Source organism: Rosa chinensis, chromosome 3, assembly GCF_002994745.2.
Source record: "Rosa chinensis cultivar Old Blush chromosome 3, RchiOBHm-V2, whole genome shotgun sequence".
Taxonomy (NCBI): Eukaryota; Viridiplantae; Streptophyta; class Magnoliopsida; order Rosales; family Rosaceae; genus Rosa; species Rosa chinensis.
Window position 1 is genome coordinate 45,569,931 of NC_037090.1, and position 13,680 is coordinate 45,583,610.

At 41.9% G+C, this 13,680-nt stretch overlaps 1 protein-coding gene across 4 annotated transcripts; it reads left to right on the plus strand.

The window, feature by feature from the left end:
* The first annotated feature begins 357 nt into the window (after positions 1–357).
* LOC112193521 (presenilin-like protein At1g08700) lies at positions 358–4,510 on the plus strand. Of its 4 annotated transcripts, none has more exons than XM_024333698.2 (2): positions 358–1,708; positions 4,058–4,510. In XM_024333698.2, the coding sequence occupies exons 1-2, from the start codon at positions 601–603 to the stop codon at positions 4,132–4,134; spliced, it is 1,185 nt and encodes a 394-aa protein (XP_024189466.1). In that variant the 5' UTR covers positions 358–600; the 3' UTR covers positions 4,135–4,510. The 4 variants fall into 4 exon arrangements, with proteins under 4 accessions (XP_024189466.1, XP_024189468.1, XP_024189469.1 ...); XM_024333700.2 differs by having other exon boundaries at positions 361–1,708; positions 4,110–4,509; XM_024333701.2 differs by having other exon boundaries at positions 361–1,708; positions 4,113–4,509.
* The last annotated feature ends 9,170 nt before the right edge of the window (positions 4,511–13,680 follow it).

Sequence of the window (13,680 nt, forward strand, 5' to 3'; positions counted from 1 at the left end):
CAAAATATCTTCTAAATAGTTAGATTCTTTATCGTATGTGCCGACACGTTTGTTGTATATGGCGACAAAAAAAATTAAAACTTTTTTTTAATTCATTAAATAATAAGAATAATTTTTAAATATTATGATAAAATATTAATTTTTTTTACCTTATTTAATTAAATTAACATATTTTTAACATAATATTCATCAAAATTATACTCATATTATATTTTAATAAAAATAGTGAAAATAGCACCTCATGATTGGAGATGAGAATTGAGTCATATATAAATAGTGTAATAACACCCCCAAATGGTGCCAATGATTGGAGTTTCCCTTAGGATCGAGAGTTTCTTCCCTTTCCGATATTATCAGGTCATAGACGGGGCACTGCAACTGTGCTTTGGGTGGAACAGAGCCCGAGATATACTTTTATTTATTTGAGAAGAGAAGTGAAGAGGGGAGAAGCAGAGACCGAGTGGTTGTGGATAGTTTGGGCTTGAAATTGAGCCCAAGGGTGGAGGAGGCCCATAATTATTTGGGAAGAAGTGGACTTTAACTAGTCTCCTCCTCCCGCTCCGCGCGTGGTAGTGCCCTTTCCCAAATCCAGGCGAGAGAATGGAGTCGAGCATCCTGGAGTCGATCGGCGTTGAAATCATCGGCGTAATGTCGCCAGTGTCTATCTGCATGTTCCTTGTCGTCCTTTTAGTCTACGCCCTCTCCCCTTCGAACCCTTCGTCGTCGTCGTCGATCCGGACCGCCGCAAACCTGGTGTACCTGGAGAGCCCCACCGACTCGACCTCCGAAAAGCTCGAAGGCGCTCTCCTCAACGCCCTCGTCTTCGTTATTCTCATCGCCCTCGTCACCTTCCTCCTCGTCCTCCTCTACTACTACAACTTCACTAATTTCTTGAAGAACTACATGCGCTTCTCCGCCTTCTTCGTCCTCGCCACCATGGGAGGTTCCATCTTCCTCTCCATTATCCAGCATTTCTCCATACCCATCGACTCCGTCACTTGCTTTCTGCTGCTCTTCAATTTCACTCTTGTCGGCGTCTTGTCCATGTTCGCCGCCGGCATGCCTATTCTCTTGCGCCAAGCTTATATGGTCTGCTTGGGCATCATCGTCGCTGCTTGGTTCACCAAATTGCCCGAATGGACCACTTGGGTTCTGCTTGTCGCTCTCGCTCTCTATGATTTGGTAGCTGTTCTCGCCCCCGGCGGCCCCCTTAAACTCCTCGTTGAGTTGGCCTCCACCCGCGACGAGGAGCTCCCCGCTTTGGTTTATGAGGCTCGCCCCACCGTCCCCCGAAACGCAAATGCATCCTCCTTGGGCCTTTTGGTTGCCGGGGTTTCCGATTCTGGCTCCGTTGAGCTCCAGGCTGTTTCGAGGGGCAATGTGAGTCCAGGTGAGAATGAAAACCGTGCTAGTTCAGACGACAGTGTGGTTGAGGTTGACAGTTTCGCCAAGGAGGGAGGTCAAAGTAACGGAGACGAAGGGCAGAGGTTACTGCCGGTGGATAGGGCACTGGGTAGGCACTCGTCAAGCAGTGATGCTTCGGAGTATTCAACTGTCAATGTTCCCTCTGATAGAGCTAGGCAGTTTGGCAGTGTAGCATCTGAAATTGTTGCCGATGAGGAGGAGATGTCTCCTCTTGTTCAAATGTCCGGATCAGGTAACGAGAGAGATGAGTTGAGAAGGGATGCTGCTGAAATGTTCAGTAGAGGTATTAAACTCGGTCTTGGTGATTTCATTTTCTACAGTGTTCTAGTGGGCAGAGCTGCAATGTATGACCTTATGACTGTGTATGCCTGTTATCTTGCCATTATTTCGGGACTTGGGTGCACTCTCATCTTGTTGTCAGTATGCCATCGAGCTTTGCCTGCTCTGCCTATATCTATTGCATTGGGTGTTATTTTTTACTTCTTGACTCGGTTATTAATGGAACCCTTTGTTGTTGGGGCAGCCACAAATTTACTGATGTTTTGATTATACATTTCTTTTTGGTAAGAGGTGCATTATGCTTAGAGCAGGACTGATGATTTTGTAGGCATGAGATCTATATACAAAGTAAAAGGTTTGTTCCTTGAATTCTTTCTCTTTCTGCTCATGTAATTGCCTGTGGTTCAACCTGAATTGTGTAGTGTAGTCACTTTGAGAAGAACTAGTAATTTGGTACTCAAGTGAAATGTAATTTGACAGTGACTGGCCTTTCATATCTCTCTATTATTGCAGTATGTCTATGCTCTATAGACACAACATAAGAAGGAAAAGGAAAAACAGTCCATTATATTATTAGTGGTTCTTCTTACCTATAGTTATCTTTTGGAACTACTTGTCTTTTTTTTAATTCTCTATAAAGGTATCTTTATAATCTATTATAAACGTGTGACTACATGTCAGTGGCAAAATTATAGGTTAACAGTGATAATTAGGTGGAAAATCTTTGCATAACTAGTGTTTCACAGCGGACCAACTAATTAGTATGTAGAGTGTTAGACATGCTTGGTTCACTTGGATGAGGTAAAAAAAAAAGATACTTGTAACCAAAAGAAAACATACTGAGCTGTAATCTGTGCTGTGTTGGGTAAAGATTGTTAGAGAAAGAAAATGAGAATAAAGCATAATTTGGTTCAGTTTTATTTCTCTGAGCATTCTTTTCAAATATCGCCTATTTTCTAGATAATGTTTCCTTTCTTTCTTTGTTGTTAATTGAACACAACTATTGGTTATACATTCTTTTTACATTGGTTAGGCTTAATTGTATTGGTAGAGGAAATCTCTGAAAGGACCACACAGTTTCTAGAAAGTATTGGCACGTTGACATACAGCATTCATACTAATTACAAGTTATTTTTTAATTTAGCTGTTCTTTTGACAACCGATTATTAAAAGTTTTTGGCACAGGAGTTTCATACCTTTTAATGAATCAACCTCTAGATTTTTGCTTCTAGTTAATTGGCTTGACATATGGGATTTTATCCTTTCATAGGCTCAGATGTATACCTGAACTAGGGATTTCATGGTGCTAATCAAGTGCCAGTCTTTTGGTTAGTGAAGCAACCTCTAGATTTTTGCTTCTAGTTAATTGGCTTGACATATGGGATTTTATCCTTTCATAGGCTCAGATGTATACCTGAACTAGGGATTTCATGGTGCTAATCAAGTGCTAGTCTTTTGGTTAGTATGGAATTCTGGGAAACTGGCATTCCCTTCCATTTATTTGGTCTGCACTTGATTTGCCTTAGTCTGGAAGATTTACATTATATTAAGCTGATGCTCGCTGCTGTCAGTTATTTGATGGCTTCACATACTGCAAGTTTAAAAGGAGAATAGTGAGAATCTTTTGTGTTCATTGTTTCTCATTATGCAATTTAGACTCGTTTATGCTGTAGGTGATGTTAAGCTAAGCACCCCAGTCTCCAGGCTTGAGGCAACGACAAGCTTTAAAGCTATGCTTAATTATCTGCAGCCTAGTGTTAGAAGACTATCCATTCATGTAGTGATCTATTTAGATATTCACTCAACCATAGCACATTGCAGATTAGTAGTTTCAGTAGTTTCTGTTAGCCTCATGGAGCTAAAATGAGCTTGGTTGAAGTTAAATGAAAGTCTCTTTAGTTTCCCGCTTACATTGTGAAGATAATTTCCCTTGATAGATTTTTCAGGACAATGTCACAGCAGTTACAAATCTTCAGGATAATTTCCCTTTATGCAAGTTTCTCTAAGGAGATACATGTGTTTGCATGTGCCTCTAAATCTTCTTTATATCTTGTGTTTCTTCATTTGTCTTCCTCTCGGCTGATTGTGCGCCCAGAATTTTCTCCATCTTGATTTCAATTATAAATATCACAATTAATAAGTTGGTAATAGTAATTCTCTTTGCCATCCCTTTTTGTTTTTTTTGGTCTGAACTCTCTTTCTTTCCTGATTATCTGGTTCCTCTTAAAAGTTCTTGGTGGTGGTGTTTGTTCTAGGGTCAAATAACAGTCCTGCATGCACCAACCTATTGAAAATTTCCCACTTTTTTGTTTTTTATGTTTTTTTTTTTATTTTTTTGTTTTGTTTTGGTCAGCACACTTTCAATATTTGGGGTCTTGTTATGACTTTGGTTCTGTGCTTCTCAGAAGCTTGCTAGAGTGCTGTAGGTAACACCCCAGTGGTTTTGGCCTCTGAAATCTGGAAAAGCACAGTTACAAAGTTTCCTTCTCACCACTGCTTCTTAGTGCTAGAAGATGAGCAGACCTAAGTACTGTGATATAATTGCTAGTTGTATAAAGCTGGAGTTAGGAAATTTTCCCGTGCAGCAGTCCTTTTGCTATACAAATTTGGAAGCTTTTTACCTTTACTTGGACAATGTGAGCCAGCGGCCGTTGGTGTTGAAATAGAATTACAGGAGCTGCTCGAGTCCTTTTGGTGTTTGTTGTGTCCCAATATGGAGCATGAACTTTTCTTTTGTAAAATTCATTGTGAACTATCACAGTTTAGCTTTATTGGCCTTAATACAGCATGAGTAAGGAGATTTGTTTTATTCTTGCATTAATTGTTTGGTTCTTTTAGAGGAAATATCCGATTTGACTATAATAGGAATATATGCCAATGTTAATTTAAGGGAAGTGTTATCCGCGCTCCTGGAAACTTATTCTGCACTTCCTCTTTTCACGTTTGCAAGTACATGGATATATATCGACTCTGGAGTGCGGTGACTTTCTGGATTGCCAGTAACAGCTCACTAATTTAATAATTAGTTATTTTGCTTCAGTATTTTATTTTGGAAAAGCTTGTAGTTGTAGACACAAGAAATTTAATGAGAATAAAATTTATGAAATAAATCGGTCAATCTTTGAAATTTTGACTAAACAAGTTTAGTTGGCACATAGGTCCTACAAAAGGCAAACGCGGCTTATATGTCACCAAAATTATGTGAGCTTCGAGGATGACACATGTCAAAACACGAGTGATCCATTGATTGAATGACGTGGACGCTGATTGATTGTTGCTCGAGTTAAGCATTTAAAGTGGATCAATCGTATTAAACTGATTGATCTCGACGAAAATCAAGTATTAAATACAAATATCGATCAGATAAAATTGTTTGATTCTGATTGGAATCAAGTATTAAATTCAAATATCAATCAGATTAGATTGTTTAATTCTGATTGAAATTGGGCATTAAATCAAATCGAAATTGATTGACATATTCCTTAAATAAAAGATAATTAAATCAATCAATTAAAACTGATTGATTTAATTACACAATTACAGAATGTGATTAATGCTATGTCATCGAGACGCCGACACCATAAATACCTCCTCTCAAATCAAGAGAAGAAGGTCAACCAAAAATAGAGAAGAAGACATTCTTAAAATATCTGAAGATTCCCAAGCTCGTGTGAAGAACCATCAAGCTGCCAAATAGCCGTTCCTCACCAACCTCAAGTCAAAACGTTCGTCACGTGTCAACTCTCGTGACCATCTTCCAACTCAAGATCAAGCGTCAAGCCCTTGAGTGAAATTCATCGTCGGAGATAGAATCAGAGGATTACCAAAGATTGTAACCCGCACTTAAATTAATAAAATATATTATTTTTTGTACACGTGTCTGCATCTTGTTTGCTTTCAGATTTCCGTGTTTACAAATTGGCACGCCCAGTGGGACCTCTTTGCCTCTCATCTCCTTCTCCGTAAGACGATTCCAAACAAATCCGTTCGAGCAATGGCTTCCAAGAACATTCAAGTCATCTCGAAGAACAAGTCCAAGGCAACGACCACCAAATCAAGCAGCAGCTCATCTGGTCATGTCACTCGAAGCATGGAAAAGGTTCAGCCAACAACATTTATGGCTATGCCTTCTAAGCCTCGCCAACCAATCATCACCCTGGAAAGTTTAGGGGCAGAGAAGCATGTCCCTCGAAGTGAAGAGAGACAAGCTCCAAATACAAAATCAAGGGAGCGGTCGTTCTCACCTGCCTCTGATGACAATTCAAGCACCGGATCATACCATGGAAGTCCTGATCCTAAAGAAAATAACGCTTCTGGGATGCGGTCAGACAGCGAGTCTCACCTCTCAACAATGCAAGTCATGATGACTGGGGCAACCACGCTGGAAGAGCAGGTAGCTAATTTGATGGAGGCGGTTCAAAAGCTTACTAATACCGTCGAAGAAAAAGATATGCAGATTGCTCAACTTTGGAGCAGGCTCGAGAAACAAAATGATGAGGATTCTACTACGATTCCATACAAGAATGACAAAGAGAAACAAGAAGAAACTTCAAAGACAAATGACAAAGATAGTGAAAGCCCACTTGGTTCTTTGTCCGTCCAGCAGCTGCAAGACATGATCAACAACTCCATTAGAGCTCAATATGGAGGTACCTCTCGTGATTCTCTCACATACTCCAAGCCATACACAAAAAGAGTGGATAGCCTGAGGATGCCATATGGGTACTAGCCGCCTAAGTTTCAGCAATTCGAGGGGAAGGGCAATCCAAAATAGCATATTGCTCATTTTGTCGAGACTTGCAACAATGCTGGGACGGAGGGAGATCATCTTGTTAAGCATTTTGTGCGTTCATTAAAAGGCAATGCCTTCGAATGGTACACTGATCTGGAACCTGAGTCGATCGATAGTTGGGATCAGATGGAGCATGAGTTCCTGAATCGTTTCTATAGCACGAGACGTACAGTGAGCATGATGAAACTTACTAGCGCCAAGCAATGGAAGGATGACCGCGCAATTGATTACATCAACAGGCGGCGTTCGTTGAGTCTCGATTGCAAAGATCGACTGTCAGAAGTATCTGCGGTGGAAATGTGCATCCAAGGTATGCACTTTTATTTGCTATATATTTTACAGGGAATCAAGCCCCGTACGTTTGAAGACCTGGCTACACGAGCACACGACATGGAGTTGAGTATAGCTAGCCATAAAGGGAAGAAGGAGTCAATTGTTGACCAAAGAAAAGACAAGGTCTTCGGAAGCAAGTTTGACAAGGCACCGAAGAAATCTACAAAAGAATCGATGGCCGTCAACATTGCCCCAGTCAAAATCTCGACACGAGATAAGGAGGTTAAGAAAGTTGAGCCAACTCGCACCTATGACAGAACAAAGCGTTCGTTGAAGGAATGGCAACAAAAGACATATCCTTTCCCAGATTCTGACGTGGCAGGCATGTTGGAAGATCTACTTGAGAAGAAGGTGATAGAGCTCCCAGAATGCAAGCGGCCCGAGGAAATGCATCGTGTTAAGGATCCGAAATATTGCAAGTACCATCGGCTCGTTAGTCACCCAGTGGAGAAATGCTTTGTTCTGAAAGATTTAATAATGAATCTCGCCAAGCAAGGAAGGATCGAGCTGGATGTCGACGGTGTTGCTGAGGTAAACTGCACTACCATCGTGTTTGGTTCATTCGAGCCTGCCCTGTTGCCTCCTCTTCCAATGAAAGCACCATATCAGCTTTCGAGAAAGCCATGCATGAAGTCAAAGTTGGAGGAAGTCAAGCCAACCCAGCAAGCGAGCCTCACACCTGTTGCAACCCCTAAAATTGACTCAGTTGTTGATGACGAGGGATGGATACTTGTCACTCGAAAGAAGGCAGGCAAGAGCCTATCACTCAAGCAAAATACAAGCAGTCACAAGAAAATCGTCAATGTCTCGAGAAAGGTAAGACAAGATTTGTCAAGGAAAGGGGAAATCCTTTTGTTCGAAGACCCCATGGTGTGGCTTCGTCAACAAGAGCCTTTCCCAAGAAAGGCAACAAACAAGAAAAGTTGAGAGCCGCCCACATGACAACAAGCTACGAATTTGGTTCGAAGGATTCTGCCAAGGCTGAGTCAAGCGCGGTCAATACGAACCAAACGTCAAAGGAGAACGAGGTGTTGAAGCAGCTAGAAGACCTACCATTGCACTTTAGCATCTCTGATCTACTACAATTGCCAAAATCGACAAGATGTGCTTTGGTACAGGTGTTGATCGACACGGGCAAGAACTCCGCAGAGATTAACAAGGTGAAATCGAAGGAATGCATCACATGTGTTGCAGATTGTGACACCATCCACTTTACGGATGAAGACCTTCAGTTAGGCTCTAAGCCGCATAATAGACCTCTCTTTGTGTTAGGGTATGTGCGAGATCAAAAGATAAACCGCATGCTTGTAGACGGAGGGTCCTCTGTAAACATCATGCCTAGATCGACTATGAAGCAACTTGGCATCAATGTGGAGGAGTTGTCCCGAAGCCGTCTCATGATTCAAGGCTTCAACCAAGGGGGGCAAAGAGCCATAGGCATGATCAGAGTTGATATGACAATTGGAGAAATGAAGTCGAACACTTTGTTTCACGTGATCGATGCGAAGACCTCCTACAATTTATTGTTGGGGTGACCATGGGTTCACGAAAATGGTGTCGTTCCCTCCACTCTTCATCAATGCTTCAAGTTCTATGATGGCGGAGTAAAAACAGTAGCAGGTGATACTAAACCATTCACTGAAGCTGAATCTTACTTTGCGGATTCCAAATTCTACATGGATGATGAAACAAAAAAGGAAGTTCTCCCAGTTGGAGTACCTTCTACAAGGAAGACCGCAGAGGTGCGTAATAAGGAAGTGGAATCCAGCATGGCAAGAAATTCCACTGAGGAACCACATAAATTTTCGTCGGAAACTTAAGTGACAGCTTCAAAGAACAAAGTCAGCTCCTCTGCTCCAGCTCTGCGTTACGTGCCAAGGTCTAGGCGAAAACAAGGGGAGTCTCCTTTTGTGGAGGCAAATGAGCAAGAACCTCCGCGAAAGCTAGATGAGAAGGACGTAGAATTGTTAAAAGAAACATCAACCATACCGTTGACGAAGTTAAGCAATGTAACTCCCACCAAGCAGCCGCTAAAGGGGTTTGTCAAACAGATTCAAGGCAAGACAGAGCATGGGACACTTCCTGACAAAAGGACAAAGGAAGGATTCGACCCTAAAGCTTACAAGCTGCTAACAAAGTCTGGATATGACTTCGGTTCATCAAGCAAGCAAGGTGGCCAAGTCATCCCTGGTAAAAAGGTGCATGAGCTTAATGAATCTCAAAGGAGGTTGAGAGAGCAAGGATGCACAGCTGACCCTGCTAAAGCAGGTCTTGGTATTGTACCAGGTAGACCAATTAAAATTTCAGGAAGAAGAAAAGTTGCAAAGGCAAGCACGCAACACATTAGTGTTGTAGTAGAAGAAAAGGCTCAAGAATCTGAATCTGCCCCTCGTGTTTCTGCACTTGATCGCATTCGTCCTAATTCTCAAGCTGTGATGCCTGAACAAGTTGATGAGCTGGCACCTCGAGTCTCTGTATTCGATCGTGTCGATACTTCAACAACCCGAGTCTCAGTTTTCAACCGCATCACCCAAACTTCCACTCGAGCTTCCGTGTTCAATAGGTTGTCATCTTCCGATGAAGGAAATAAGAAATCTGAGTTAGCCCCTCAAAAGTTAGCACTTGAGAGGATACAAGCACCCAAAGAGCAACAAAGGTGAAAGAGAAAGGGGATTGACGACCAAAGAAACGACAAAGAGATCCGAAGTCTCATTCCGTCACGCATGAAGCGACGCTCTATGTTAGAGGTGAGCTCAAGTGAACAACTCAAAGTGAAGGAGCACACCATCGTACTCACGGGCCAAGTCCGAACGAGTAATGTTGATGGCAATGGCGAAGATGAGATTGTTCAATCTGCCTATCATATTACGGTAGCAGAAGCAGAGGCTTTTGAAGAAGATGACCATGATCATTCCGAGGATGAAGTAGATGAAGCTCCTCCAGAACTTGAAGATGGGGGGCAAGCTACTGTCGATGAGCTTAAAGAGCTCAATTTGGGAACTGAGGAAGATCCAAGACCCATCTTCGTGAGCGCTTCACTGAGTCCCGAAGAAGAAAAGAAATACTATGATCTGCTGCTTGAATATAAAGACGTCTTTGCATGGATGTACAAAGAAATGCCTGGTCTTGACCCAAAGGTAGCGGTTCATCGTCTAGCAATTAAACCTGAGGCTCGACCGATCAAGCAAACACAACGTTGCTTTCGGACAGAACTCCTTCCTCAAATTGAAGCTGAAGTTGATAAGTTAATTGCTGCGGGTTTCATTAGAGACGTTCAATATCCTAAGTGGATTGCAAACATTGTTCCTGTCAAGAAGAAGAATGGACGACTCTGTGTATGTGTGGACTTTCACGACTTAAATGACACATGTCTGAAAGATGACTTCCCTTTGCCCATTATTGAACTCATGGTAGATGCAACAACAGGGCATGTAGCTTTTTCCTTCCTGGATGGGTCATCTGGGTACAATCAAATTAGGTTGGCCTTAGAAGATGAAGAGTTTACTGCGTTCCGTACTCCCAAAGGCATTTATTGCTACAAAGTCATGCCATTCGGGTTGAAAAATGCTGGTGCAACATATCAACGTGCTATGCAGAAAATCTTTGGAGACATGCTTCACAAGTACCTGGAATGTTATGTCAATGATTTAGTGGTCAAGTCAAAAAGGAGGATGGATCACTTCCAAGACTTAAGAAGGGTGTTTGATAGACTACGCAAGTGCCAGCTCAAGATGAATCCCCTCAAATGTGCTTTTGGAGTTAGTTCAGGCAAGTTTCTTGGATTCATTGTGAAACATCGTGGCATTGAAGTAGACCAGTCAAAGATTAATGCTATTCAAGACATGCCTGAGCCAAGAAATCTACGCGAGTTAAAAAGTCTCAAAGGATGACTTGCCTTTATTAGACAGTTTATTTCAAACCTCGCAGGCCGTTGTCAGCCGTTTAGTCCACTTCTGAAGAAGGATGTGCCTTTCGTATGGGATAAAACTTGTCATAACGCCTTTGAAAGCATAAAGAAGTACTTGGCAAACCCTCCAGTGTTAGGTGCACCCATCCTTCGGAAGCCGCTTATCCTCTACATTGCTGCTCAAGAGCGATCACTCAGAGCACTCCTAGCCCAAGAAATGAAGAAAAGAAGGAGAGGGCGTTGTATTACTTGAGTCGAACTCTCACAGGACCGGAATTAAACTATCCGCCGATAGAGAAAATCTGTCTCGCACTCATCTTTGCCATCCAAAAGTTAAGACATTACATGCAAGCTTACATAGTGCATCTAGTGGCACGAGCTGACCCAGTCAAGTTTGTTATGTCACAACCCATCTGGACAGGGCGAATGGAAAAATGGGCACTACTCCTCAATCAGTATGAGATCATCTACATACCAGCCAAAGCGGTTAAAGGACAAGCATTGGCTGACTTCCTAGCAGACCATCCTCTTCCTGCGGATTGGGAGATTTCAGATGAGTTGCCAGATGAAGAAGTATTTAATACAGAGGTCCTCCCTACTTGGCAAATGTTCTTCGATGGGTCTTCACGAGCAGATGGGGCAGGAGCTGGTGTGGTTTTCATTTCTCCGCAAAAGCAGATATTGCCTTATGCCTTTACTCTTGGTGAGTTATGTTCCAATAATGTTGTTGAGTACCAAGCGCTAATTATGGGACTACAAACCGCAACTGAAATGAAAATCTCAAATCTAGAGGTGTATGGAGACTCGAAGTTGGTAGTTGATCAATTACTAACTCTCTATGAAGTAAAGAAAGAGGATTTAGTTCCTTATTTTTAGCTCGCCACACAACTCTAGAAGGCCGGTTTTGATGCTGTCACACTAACGCATGTGCCAAGAAAAGAAAATCAAACAGCAGACGCTTTGGCCAACTTAGCAGCAACTTTGGCATTATCAAAGGATGAAATCATACACCTTCCAATCTGCCAACGGTGGGTCGTACCAATAGTCTCTGAGCTTTGGCATGAATACTCTAATGTTGTCTCTGTTTACGTGATTGATGTGGATGACTGGAGGTACCCGTTGATTGATTACCTTGAGCGAAATAAGTTGTCTGATGACCCAAAGCAACGCTCGGACATAAGACGAAGAGTATCACGCTTCTTCTACTATAAGGAGACTCTTTATAGACGATCATTCTATGGATTGCTTCTTAGATGTCTGGGGAAAGAGGAAGCTGCTAAGGCTATGGAGGAAGCTCATTCAGGAGTATGCGGAGCTCACCAGTCAGGTCCTAAGCTTCATTTTCAAGTGAAGAGGATGGGTTACTATTGGCCCACTATGGTTAAAGATTGCATGGAGTATGCACAAAGGTGTTAAGCTTGCCAGTTTCATGCAAACTTCATCCATCAACCACTAGAGCCATTGCATCCAACGATTGCTTCGTACCCCTTCGATGTGTGGGGACTTGATGCTATTGGGGCCATAGCTTCGAAATCCTCCGCCAGTCACTCATACATTCTAGCGGCTACGGATTCATTTTCAAAGTGGACAGAGGCGGTACCGCTTAAAGAAATAAAGAAAGAAAATGTTGTAGACTTCATCAAAGGGAATATCATTCAAAGATATGGTGTTCCTCGCTGCATCCACAGACAATGCCAAGTACTTTTCCAATAGTACCATGGAGAAACTCTGTGAGAAATATCACTTCAAGTTACACTTTTCTTCTATGTACAACGCCCCGACAAATGGGTTGGCTGAAGCATTCAACAAGACATTGTGTAACATTTTGAAGAAAGTTGTTAGCAAAACAAAAAGGGATTGGCATGAAAGAATGGGCGAGGTGTTCTGGGCCTATAGAACAACATATCGAACTCCCACGAAAGCTACACCTTACTCCCTTGTATATGGTGTTGAAGCTGTCTTACCCTTGGAGAAACAAATTCCATCTCTGAGGATTGATTTGCAAGAAGGACTAACTGATGAAGAGAACGTCAAGTTACGCCTTCAGGAGTTAGAAGCCTTAGATGAAAAGAGAGTTGACGCGCAACAGCACTTGGAATGCTATCAAGCTTGAATGTCACGAGCTTTCAACAAAGGGGTTCGACCCAGATCCTTTCAAGTTGGTGATCTAGTGCTTGCCGTGCATAGACCTATCATCATGTCACACAAGACTGGTCCTAAGTTTCAGTCAAAGTGGGATGGACCTTATGTAGTCTGCGAAGTCTACACCAATGGAGCCTACAAAATTATGGCTGAAGATGGCCTGAGGATTGGCCCCATAAATGGAAAGTTCTTGAAGAGGTACTATGCTTGAAAAGCATAAGAAGACCCTCCTAGCCAGCACGAGACTAAACTGCACATGGCACAAAAAAAAAGAAAAGAAAAAAAAGAGTCCGCTGAGTTGAAAACCTGAAAGGGCGGCTCAAGCAAAAAAAGAGGACCCAAAAAAAAAAAAAATCAATTTCACTTCATCCATAAACCCTTGAATGACATGATGACTTGATTCCTTCATTGGAAGGATGCGTAGGCAGCTTGGGAATAACGATCTCAAGTTCAGTCAAATCAAATAAAAATAAAGGGTTTGTTTACTATTCAAGAAGTAAATAAGTAGAAAAGTACTTATTTTTTTATAATAAGTTATGGGGTTTTTTGCACCAACAGTGTCTGGAGACTTGGGTGACTGACAATATGATACCCGAACTTACAAAATTATCAAAGTAATACCCAGACTCAAATTTTCTTATCAACATAGTACCTGCGGTCGATTTCCGTCACGGAGCCGTTAACTTTACCACGTGTGACGCACGTGAGTTGCAAAATGAGGGCAAAAAGACTGATTTACCATTTATTTGAAATTTTACTTATTATTAATAATATATACCTATTTACTTCTTCTTTTTTTTAA

What these genes read in the sequence shown, in the direction of transcription:
- LOC112193521 (XM_024333697.2), top strand. Translation starts at nt 601, where the DNA reads ATGGAGTCGAGCATCCTGGAGTCGATCGGCGTTGAAATCATCGGCGTA.